The 12,500-nt window shown below is 35.4% G+C and overlaps 1 protein-coding gene across 3 annotated transcripts in view; it reads left to right on the top strand.

Moving 5' to 3' along the window:
* Positions 1-12,500, top strand: part of LOC106872305 (endosome/lysosome-associated apoptosis and autophagy regulator family member 2) — a 122,187-nt gene that overhangs the window by 53,771 nt on the left and 55,916 nt on the right. For all 3 annotated transcript variants that reach the window (XM_052966396.1, XM_052966394.1, XM_052966395.1), the window contains exon 4: positions 11,915-12,062. In XM_052966396.1, coding sequence (XP_052822356.1) covers positions 11,915-12,062 — 148 coding nt within the window. The remainder of the gene's footprint in view (positions 1-11,914; positions 12,063-12,500) is intronic.

Genomic DNA, 12,500 nt, shown 5'->3' with positions numbered 1-12,500 from the left:
AACATATCTATAGATTTTAACCAATAAATGTTGTTTTACAACAAACTGTTTGTATTAATGAATTGCTGCCATTATCATAAACACTCTCTTTTCACTGTGCTCTGTCTCTGTGTTTATTTTCATGTTTATCATTCATTCTCCTTTTTCTCTGCTATTCAAGAGAGAGAGAGAGAGAGGGGGGGGGTACACTGGTTTTGGTTTGTGTTTATAGATACATATACTCACTACAGTAGAATTTTATGTATGTATATAAGACTATATGTATCTGTAGATACCTATGTGTGTATAAATTGGATATGTGTATATGTGTGTTGAAAGAGAGAGAATGGTGAAATACCACTCTTTTAGATAATTGTTAGGCTAATGGTAGGTGATTGTGCATATTTAATTACGTTGGACGTATGTTGTTTAATTTGGAGGAAACTCTGACTATATAGGTTAAATGTTTGATATCACAGAACCTGTATGTTTATAGAGGCCATTTGTTGACTTAATCATTAGAAATAACTTGGAGAATTTTGTTTGCTGTATTTAAGTTCATACTTGTAGTAATTTTGTTTGTAGGTTATTTAGTATAGTTATTAGGTACTGTTCTGATGTCTTATTTAAATTTGTTATCCATTTAGGTTTCAGAATCTTGGTGTTGGTGACAATATGATGATGTAATTAACATGTTAGTTAAACAGTGCATGATGGACCACTTCCTTTGTCTCCCACATTTTCAGTATCATCCCTTACCACCCTATTTTACACTGAATGTTTCTATCCCCCCACTTCACCTCTACTTTTCCCCTGTACGTATTCTCATTCTGCTAATGGTAGCCTTATTGCCTCAGTTCATCTCCTACTATTTCCAATCCTATGTACTTCTGACCTTGTCCCTAGCACTGTACATCTCATACACTACCCACACTTTATATTTGCTACCTTCTAGTGCCCTCACGTCCCCCTCCCATCGAACTGATGTTCACCATTGACCTGCCTCCATCCCTGTTCACCATTCACTGCATTCACCTCCATCTCCATCTCTATCCATCTGCCACTTTCACACTCATGCAAACTTACTACTCATTCATCCTCTCCAGTTCCTAGGGCTACTTTTCTTATTTTCACCTTCTTGTAACTTGAGGATGCACCACTTCACAACCATCTATACTCTTTTTACTCAGCTATAAGACATCTGTTTCTTTCCCTCTATCATACTTTAACCTGTTGTCGCCTGACATAAAGCCACCTCTCTCAGTACTACCCCTCCTTCAGTTGAGGTGCCTAGGTTCGCGAGTTACCTAATGACTTCACTAGAACTGATGCCACACAAAGAGCACCCAGTATACTCTGCAAAGTGGTTGGTGTTAAGAAAGATATATGCCTGTAGAAACTATGTCAAAGCAGACACTGGAATTTGGCAGTGTCCTCTGGATTGCTGGCTCCTATCAAACCGTCCAATCCATGCCAGCGTAGAAAATGATTTAACAATGATGATGATAATTATGAAAAGACACTAAAGAACTATATTGAACAGTGCAATTTATGTAAACTTGAATATTGTTTTATTAAGTAAACACAAAACAATGATGGTTTATGACAAATGATGGTGTAACATGTTTAAAAATTGTGCAGAAAATATGAATATGTAGACATCATCACCATTATCATCATTGTGGTCGTTTAACATCCGCTTTCCATGCTGGCATGGGTTGGATGATTTGACATGGAGCTGGCCAGCCTTCTATTGTCTGTTGTGGCATGATTTCTATGACTGGAGGCCCTTCCTAACACTAACCATCTAACAGAGTGTACTGGGTGCATTTTATGTGCCACTGATGTGGGTGTGTTTACACAGCACCAGCACAGAACTTTTTTTATGTGGCACTGGCACTTGAAAGGACAGGCGTGTATGTGGGACATAAAATTAAATTATACTAAGTGGTTTAAACTAGATATTAATTCTTGATTATATTCAGAAAATGTTTATATTATTTAATCTGTGTATCAGCAACAAGAAAATTGTAGAGAGAAAGAAAAGTTTGGAAATCATCATCATCATCACCACATTCATTTAACGTTTGTTTTCCATGCTGGCATGGCTTGGATGGCTTGATAGGAACTGGTAAGGCCTGGGGCAGCACTAGGTTTCATCATCTGTTTTGGCTTGATTTCTATGGCTAGGTGCCCTTCCTAATGCTAACCACTCCATGCTTTTTATGTGGAACCAGCACCCACACCAATGCTTTTTACATGACACCTAACCTTGCTTTTAGGATCTCAATTCTGTTGCGGTGGTTGGATCTTCTCAAGTACTGCAATGTACCACATATTTCGGTCCCTTGTCAAAGTTCAGCATTTTGAGATCAGCCTTCAGACTTTATCCCATATCTTCCTGGGTCTCCCTCTTCTACAACTTCCCCCTTCCTTAAGTGATCAGCACTTCTTTATGCAACTGTCCTCATCCATTCTCAAATATTTTTCATATAAGCACAAGTCCAGAATCTATAATCTAGGGTTGTCATGGACAAACAAGCTATGGCCTGCAGGAACACCTGGTGAAAAATTACCTTGAATTTCATTAGTAATGTGGCCCACCTGACAATGAGCTTTGTCGTATGGACCACTTCTTGAAAAAGGTTGCCCTGCCTGATCCAAGAGATACCTGTGTGTGATTTAGTTCTGCTTAGAGGAGCTGTTGTGTACTAATTTCTTCATGATCTTGATAGTGAAATACTTTGGTCTAATAGCAAGAAGTCTAAGATAATTGGTGGTAGTAGACTGTTCATGGCCACCTTCTACTTGTTTTGCTGGCCTTTGCAGTTCACCTTAACCCTGATTGCAACAGCAAAAGAGACTTTTAGTGTTTTGCTGGGAGGCCAACTTTAGTCTCCTGCAACTAAGGAGTGATTTGATCTCCTATTGCATATTGACTACACGGTCCCCATCTGTACTCAAGAGAAAGGAATTATTTTACCACTGCTAAACTTTTCTGACACTTCATTGTTTAACAATACTATGTCATCTTTTATAGCACAGTTCCTGCCATTGCAAGCATTTGAACCTGCTTTGAACTTAATGGGGTTGTTTATTTCACCTTCACTTTTTCCACTGTGGATATGTATGTAGTGTGTGTGTGTGTGTGTGTGTGTGTGTGTGTGTGTGTGTGTGTGTGTGTGTGTGTGTGTGTGCATGTATTTATGTATCTATCACTCTGTATGTAAATATGCAAGGTATGCATATGTACACATGTGAATGTAGACATGTATGCATGTATACGTATGCATATATGCTTGTCTATATGTGTGTGTATGTATGCATGTATTATGTCTGTATGTGCGTGTGTCTGTATGTGTGTATGTAGGTACCAATCAAAAGTGGTGGTTTGGAAAAGAAAAAGACTTGCATTTGTTGATAACTGCTAGTCATCTTCAAAAAAATCTTGCTCAGGCCTGTGCATGTATTTGCAGATGCATGGTTAATCTTGACCAATGGAGGCTCTATAAATGTATAGTTCTTATACATTCCATTCCTATCTTTACTTCAAAATGTCTTGTGAGTTAATGAGGGATTCACTATATGGTTGCTCAGTCCACTAGAAATAGCCAAATCTCCTAGTAAGGCTGTACTGCACCCCAGGCTATTCTAAGACAATTTCAGCAGTATATGTTTTTCTGTGAGAAGAGGTTGCTAACCCCTCACTTAATACTTCCCTGTTTCTGGAGAAAGGGACATGTCAAGTGATCTCCTGATCCTTCTCATGGGGTAATGTAGTTCGATCAGAGAGAGCAAGAGAGAGAGAGAAGAAAAATCAATTCCAGTTAATTATTTATTTTGAAAGGAAGAAAGATAAATTTGACCTTTGTGGGATTAAAACTCAGAACATAGAGAGTCAGAATACATGCTGCAAAGTGTTCTCTCCAAAGCTTTAATGACTCTTTGAGTTCACCAACTTATATGTAATACTCCCAAGCATGAGCTACAAACTTTCACCTCCCCTCTCTACCTACTGTTGGTATAATAAATACCAGTTACATACTGTATCACCGTCTCTCAGCTTAGCACTAAGTATATGCCTTGAGGAAATAGTATTTTTCTATTTTTACAATTGCAGCTGCTACTACTGTTGTTACTTCCATGACACCAATTATTGTTGCTACCACTACATCTAGAACTTGTGTATAGTAGATTAACAGCCTGCATTTACTGCATACTACACCACATAATGTTGATGCTGCCACAAGTCCAATGTTTAATGACATCAGAGCTATGTGCCAGCTACCTCGTGGAATACTGAGTGTCAACTAACATCATTACCTATTTAGCAGCAATGGTATATGTATATATGTGTGTGTGTGTAGGGGGGAACTTCTTATTCTGAATACAAGAGAGAAGGGTAGGGAAGGCAGGTGTGGAAGAATTCTTTTCTCTTAGATCTCTTTCCAAAATGGTACCTAAAATGTTGGCATTGTTGCACACTTAAAGGAATTTCACTTGCCATCATAGAATGGATGGTAGTTTACTCAACAGGCTGTTCCAAGCTAAGACCTACATAGCATAAAAGATAAAAGACATCTTTCTTCAGGGTCTTTATCAACTGAACCTTTTTGTTTTGCATTTAAAGTTTAGGCATGACACTATTTAGGTGTGTGTTCCAGTTTGTTGCAGATTTTATACCTCTCTCTTTCTCTCTCTCCCTCTCCTCTCTCTCTTACTCTCTCTTCTGTTACTCTTCCTCTCTTACTCCATCTTTTTCACTCTTTCTACCCCACCTCTGTGTGTGTGTGTGTGCTTGTGTGTGTGCTTGTGTGTGTCAGTCACTTTGCACTCACATAGTTTTGGGTTCAGTCCCACTACACATCACCTTAGCCACACCCCAGGCTAACCAAGGCCTTGAGAGTGAATTTGTAGATAGAAACTGTATAGAAGCCTGCTGTATTATATGTATATATGTATGTGTCTCTATTTGTGTTTGTTGTCCTCAGCACTTGAAAACTAGTGTTCGTTTGTTTATATCCCTGTATTTTAATGGTTTGTCAAAAGAGATTGATAAAATGAGCCCAAGACCTAAAGAATAAATTCTGGAGTGGATTTATTTGACTAAACCTTTGAAGGCAGTGCCCCAGCATGGCTGCAGTCCAGTGAATGGAACAAGTAAAAGATAAGGTTTCTCAATGACATGGTTTGGAGTTTAGTTGTATTGTGTGGCACCTTGAGAAATTGTCATCTATTATAGCTGTAGGCCAACCAAAACCTTGTAAGTTGATTTCCAAGGCTGTTGTGTGTGTGTGTGTGTGTGTGTGTGTGTTTCTTGATATCGTGTGACTGTTATAAATGAATGTCATTCATTACCAATATTCTTGGAAAACATGTCTGGCCATGGGGAAATATTATCTTGCTTGGAAATAGAATTGGTGACAGGAAGGGCAGCCAGGCATAGAAAATCTGCCTCAATAAACTCCATCCAACCATGCAAACATGGAAAAGTGGATGTTAAAATGACATTGCCTGTGCTGGTGCCACATAAAAAGCACTCAGTACATTCTAAGGGGTGGTTTGTGCTTGGTAGGGCACCCAGCTGTAAAATCCATGCCAAAACAGACACAGTGGCCTGGTGTTATCTTCTACCTGGCTAGCTCCTGTCAAGCCATCCAACCCATGCCAGCATAGCAGGCAAATGTTAAATAATAATGATGGTATATATATATATAGGAAAATGAAAAAAAAGGCTGAATGCTAAACTGGGAGCATATTTTAATAAAGATTTCTAACCGGTTTTCATTGCGAAAGCAAATTATCAAGGAGGAGAATGAAAATGTTTTTTGCAAAGAAGTACAAAATGAAGAAAATAATATATAAAAAAAATAATATATAAAAAAAATAAATATACCCATACATTATATTGTCTTTGAGCTTTTGAAGTTCACTAGTAGTTCATGTATATAATGGTAGGAAAAATAAGGATGCATGAGAGTTGAGAGTTTTGTTAGGTTTAAAAAAAGGGTTAAAAGTTTGTGTTAAGCAGGAAATGTGGTGTCAAAACAAGAAGTGTGTGTAAGGGGAGACAAATGTTTTTAGTTGGAGTTATGAACTCTTTTTCAACACAAACTGCTTGTTGAAAAAGAGTTCATAACTCCAACTAAAAACATTTGTCTCCCCTTACACACACTTCCTGTTTTGACACCACATTTCCTGCTTAACACAAACTTTTAACCCATTTTTTAAACCTAACAAAACTCTCAACTCTCATGCATCCTTATTTTTCCTATCATTATATACATGAACTACTATTGAACTTCAAAAGCTCAAAGACAATATAATGTATGGGTATATTTATTTTTTTTATATATTATTTTTTTTTATATATTATTTTCTTCATTTTGTACTTCTTTGTAAAAAACATTTTCATTCTCCTTCTTCTTGATAATTTGCTTTCGCAATGAAAACCGGTTAAAAATCTTTATTAAAATATGCTCCCAGTTTAGCATTCTGCCTTTTTTTTTCATTTTCCTATTATTTCTCCACGTGCGGTTAACACAACCCCACTATTTACTGACTTATATATATGCACACAAACCACTGTTCTTTAAATATCTCATATAGATCTCACATACATATATACACATACCAAATGAAAATGCATTTGGCAGTGTTAACAGAACAATAGAAGACATGGATTAGTTCAAAGTTAAACTGAATTACATTAAACAACAGTACTATTTAGCTATCTTAGAAAATAGTACATAACATTTGAAATATTATGTATTCCAAATGTTTTATGTACATAACATTTGTACATAACATTTGAAATATTGAAGGTTTAAACAGGAAATGTACATAACATTTGAAATATAGAAGGTTTAAACAGGAAATATTGGTGTTAAACCATAGCAAATCATGGGATGAGTCAATACCAGATAGCATTTCTTAATTTAATTTAGTTGTTTTGGATGCAAATTAGACTTACTTCCTCCTCCACAAAAATGGATCGGTTTGAGCCAATGTAGTGAATCAGTGTGATTAGCTTAGATGTGGTACAAATTGAATATTCTATGGCACCTGAGCTGCTGTCTCTGTGTTCAAATTTCCACAATAGGGTTTACTTTTAATTTTTGATTCCACTGTGGGCCATAAAAGAAATTTAATAATATGTTGTAAAGAAGGGGCTCATGTTTAGCTCACATTTCATGGTTTTAAGATGATGAGAAATAAATCCTTCCCTGGATAGGACACTAATTTATCAGATAATCTCAGATGATTTGGCAAAGTGTACTGAGGTAATGTTGGCAGCAAGACAAAGTGTATTAATGCCAAGCTGTGTTAATAATTTTTCCATGTTAATGGAAAAAATATTAAATTTTTAAAGGTAAGTAAATTGGCTTAACTCCCAAGTATATCTGATACTTATTTTATCAACTTCAGAAAAACATAGTGGGTGAGTTAACTATGACAGTATTTAAAATGAGTGAAACAAAAATATTTAGTACTGCAAGACATTTTGTTCAGCTCTATTTTTTTACCAGTAATACTTACTTCCGAAAATATATTATAATATTTCTTCCAGTAATATTAACTTTCTAAAGTATATTATAATATGTCTCACATTAGTACACAAGGCCAATAGGAGGCAAACTTATCAAATAACTTCATTATATTGATTCCAGAATGAAGAAAGGCAAAATTGTTCTTGGCACGATTTGAACTCAGACTGTAAGAATCTGTAACTAGTTACTGCATTCATTTGGTCTGGCACTGTACTGTTTCTGAACCTTCACTGGCTTAGAATAAATGATAATGGGAATACTGTTAACACTAACATTCAACATTTGGAAAATATTCCATACAATTGATAATTCTGATTTCACCAATGTTGTTGATGAAGCTCTAAGCAAATAAAGAATAATTTATTTTTTATGAAATCTTATAAAGTAGGAAAAAAGATTCTGTCTTGTAAAGATATGCATTATCTATGTATCATCTTATTGATTTCATTGTTAGTTTTGAATATAAAAACTAAAGATAGCACTGGTATAGCTACAGACTTTTGCTGTGTAATTACTACTATTACTTTTAGCGTCATTGAACCACTAATTGGATTTCTACTAAATCTACCAGCTATAAATTCTATGCAGTTCTTGGTGTCATCAAACTGCTGTCAGACATACTGTCTAGTCTTATTGCTAGATCAATATATTACTATGTTTAAAGATTGGCAGTTTTTGTGTGTATATTATAAATACAGTGATGTGGCCATCATTAATACACTGTTCTCTCCTTCTTCTTACCTCATTGTATTCTATGTTAAATATATTGTTCGAAATCAACAAAAGAAATGGATGCAACAAGTTATTCTGAAGATAGATTTCTTGCTGGAGTTAATAAAATGTCTCTTAACCACACTTATCAACTTATTTCTACCTTTATATTGATTTACTTCAAAGTCTGTTTTGGAAGAGAAAGATAAAGCAAGTGAATGAATCTTTTATGAAAAGCAGAAGTTCTGGTGGTATTTAAAAGTTGGAATCAAGAAAGATGAATTACTCTACTGTCTTGGTTGTCTCCACTGCCTTGATTCTATTCAAATATATGATGGATTCATAGACTGGGAAAAAAAGTTCAGGTCAATGCTATGCAAAGAATGTTTGTAGACATGTTTGACTGGTGCTCTGCATTGTAGTTTAATGAAATATTGATGGTCTAGCTTTCTAACACTCGCCTCAAAATATTGTCCTGGATTTAATAAATTTTATTTGGAACATAAATCCTTAATAATCCATATTTTCTGAATTATACTTAGACTACAGCAAATTAATTTACTGCTGATAGAGAAAAATTAAAATGTTTCTCTACAAGCTACAACAATCCATAATGCTGGTGCTTAACTCTAGATGACTCCAGTCCTTGATATTATGCCAAGTTAGATACATATCTTTAAAACTCAAGGATATATTATTATATTGCTTACCTAGAAATACATGAAAATGTATGAAATGCATATTAACATATAAGCTGTGTGTATAAGTAGTCAGATATGCCATATTGTCATAATATTGATATATTGGTTCACAGATTATGACTGTATTTTAATAGAATTTGAAAATGATGTGTTACTATTGAAATATTGTGCCATGAGACAGAATCCCTGGTAAAATGTGTACTCTGTATTTTGAATTTCTCTGGTTAAAGGTTATCAGTGAGTTACAAATTGTCACTTATCTGTTCATGTATACATCATCTCTAAACCATGCAACTGTTCGAAATTAAATCTTAGATGAATGAAAATTCTAAAGCTTACATTTCATGATTTAACTGAATATTTTTGCTATTTTATAATTCCACTATTTTGCAAATTTATATACTGAAAATTTTCAACAGATTTTGCTTTGTTTTGGCATGACCTCAGCCAAAATAAAGCAACAAACTAAATGAAAATGTTAATAGTAAAATGCCTTGTCTGTTAGCATTCAGTTTAATTTGTATGTGCAGTTCAGAGAGGGATCAATTTTTTTTTAGTTCTATTTACCTTCATAATGAATTTAGCTGATTAGTGAATCTGAATTTGTAGCTCTTTCTAATTCAAAATTTGTGGGTAGTTCTATCATTAGCCTTTGCATTTTGTCCAACAGGTGATAAGTGAATATACCCCAATCGCTGTAATATTATAATCAGCTTCATTTGAAATATTGTACGAAAATGTTCCTGTGGTTTTTAAGGTTTTGCTTAAGAGGCCTCAGATATGCATACCGATTTGCAAGCAGAACACTTTCGTTGGTAAATGCCCTGAGTTATGGTGGACCACACGAAAGACGAGCCATAAGAAACTGATTGTTTGGACCTCACAAAATGGCAGCCTCGAGTAGTAAAAGAAAACTGTTCGTTTGGCAGTTAAGTCATAAAAAAAACCCATCTAGAACGTAAAAAAGGTAGCTTAGTCATGGGACGATTCTTCTTGGAAGGACAGTCTTTGAATTATGCTTCATCCACTGATGGCTGAAGAGAGAAGTCATCGTATGATTTGTGATGGCAGATGTAGAAGAATCCAACATAGAGTCTGCCAAGTATTCTGTGGTGTTGTAGAAACTTGCAGTGAAGTGCTGAAGTGGTTCGTCTCCAATGAAGAACGTGGGAGATTAAATACTTTAAAATATAAAATTGTTTTGGTAGTTTCTGCAAAGTATTGTAAAATACCAGTTGCTTTTTTTTTTTTTTTATATAGCTCTTGATTCACAGAACTTATCAACAATGCTGATTCTGTTATATTAAGGAATATGCAATAGAGACTTTTATATGTGCTTGTAGAGTGTCTTAGTGGACAACTTGGAACTTGTAAACTTGTAAAAGATTCAGCCCACATGTTTCATGGCATCTGTTTGACCCTTTACCATTCAGATGACTGTATCAGATGTAACATTTATTCACATTGTTTGAATTAATCATGCATTACTTATAGCTTTGAAATTTCAATGATGTTATTGTATATTATTAGGATGACATTATAGGGTAGGTGTGAGAAGTGTGATCTAGCCAGTTGGAACATAAAACAGGTTGAGTATTTGGGCAGGATATGGTCAGTTTAAATTACTAATGGGTTAAAATAGACTTAATCTGTTGTCCAGTTTACCACCACCATCTGGCTGTTAAGCACTTTGAGTTGAGTTACACTCTGTTAAGAGCATTTGGGCAAGATTTCCTGTTTGATAGTAACTTCCTCCCACTAGTCACCAAGGCCTTGAAAAAGCCAATAGGCATTGCCTTTCTCCTCTGACTCAACTATTAAGTAAAAAAAAAAATAAATAAAAATAAAAACAAAACAAGTAGTTTAGCTTTTTTTTACCCTAATGTTGATTAACTAACATCTGGTTGTCTTGTAGGGTACCAAAAATAAGTAGCATACTATTTTGGATATGGCACAGACATAGCTGTGTGATAAAAAGTTTGCTTCCCAACTACATGGTCTTGGGTTGAGTCCCAGTGTGTGGGACTCTACTATAGCCCTGAGCTGATTAAAGCCTTGTGAGTGGATTTGATAGACTGAAGGTGAGAGAGGCTTGTTGTGTACATATATATGTGTGAGTGTGTGTTTATACCTCCTTATCTTAACATCGCATCATAGTTTTAAATGAGTGTGACAGTAATACTAGTAATGTCATTCATTTCTAACATTCTGTATGAACATATCTGGCTATAGAGAAATATTTATCTAACTTGGAAAGAAAACTGAGGGTAGGTGACGGGAAAGGCATCTGTCTGTAGAAAATTTGCCTCAATAAACTTCATCCAGTTCATGCAGGCAAAGAAAAGTGGATGTTTAAACATTGTTGATAATGATGATAATCATTTCTGACAATTTCTTTCTCCTAGGTAACAGAAATGTGGTAGCCTTTCAGTAAAATCATTATCATCATCATTTAATGTCTGTTTTCCATGCTGGCATGAGTTGGATGGTTTGACAAGAGTTAGCAAGCTGGAGAGCTGCACCAGGTTCCAGTCTGATTTGGTTTGGTTTCTACGGCTGGCTGCCCCTCCTAACGCTAACCACTTTACGGTGTGTACTAGGTGCTTTTAACGTGGCACTGACATGTCCACCATTATGTGACACTGTGCTTTTCACATGACACACCAGCACAGGACTCTTGCAGGCCAATCCTCTTCACTGGGGGATGCAACTTTAACACTTCAGCTGGGGAGTACAACAAGGTGCCAGGTATCTTGGTCCTTTGTCACTTTGTGTGAAAGATTCAGCATTGTAAAGTCATCCTTCAGTACTTTGTCCTGTGTTGTGAATGTGTCTTAGTGGCTACTGCACTATCAAAAATAGCTTCTTGGTGTTTTGAATTTGTTACTTGGTTTTTCTAATGTCCATTATAAATGTTTGAAATATTGTTATATTTATTTATTTATCAATTTTTTTTTTATATTTTGTTTATAGTTCTGGATGGATCCCTAAAGGAAACTTCATTGCTGCTTATCCCAAAGACTGTGCTACATCCCTAGTTTACACAGTCAATTTGGTGAAACCTGGATCTGTAACATTTGAATATCAGTTTTCTGAATCAGCTTCTTTGCTTCAGTTTCTGGTAGGTTTATAATTCTACTGAATTTAATATTTTTTTCCTGAAAGCAATATGGTTGTTATTGTGAAATTTACTGATAAGTGTAGTTATTGAAGGTCCTTAACAGGACTAACAATTACTCCTTTGTTAAAAAGAAAATTTGAATCCATACCTCAGCTATAAGATTTCCGAAGTGCAGCAAGTGAACAAGAGATTCTTAAATAGGACCTTAGACCATTGGATTTGATTTTTCTAGAAACAATTTGTGATGTGCCTCTTTCTAATTTTGGTAAGTTACCAAGGCAAATACAGTTGTAATGCTTGCAGTAAGATATAAGCTCACTGTGTGGCACCTAGGGATAGTGTTTTCTACTATAGCCCCAGACTGACCAATGCCTTGTGAATACATTTCATTGATGGAAACTTTGTGGAAGCCTGTCCTATATATATATATATATATAT

This window comes from Octopus bimaculoides, chromosome 3, assembly GCF_001194135.2.
Source record: "Octopus bimaculoides isolate UCB-OBI-ISO-001 chromosome 3, ASM119413v2, whole genome shotgun sequence".
NCBI classification, from domain to species: domain Eukaryota; kingdom Metazoa; phylum Mollusca; class Cephalopoda; order Octopoda; family Octopodidae; genus Octopus; species Octopus bimaculoides.
The sequence above is the reverse complement of the archived record's forward strand: the minus strand, read 5'-3'. Positions and strand labels throughout refer to the sequence as shown.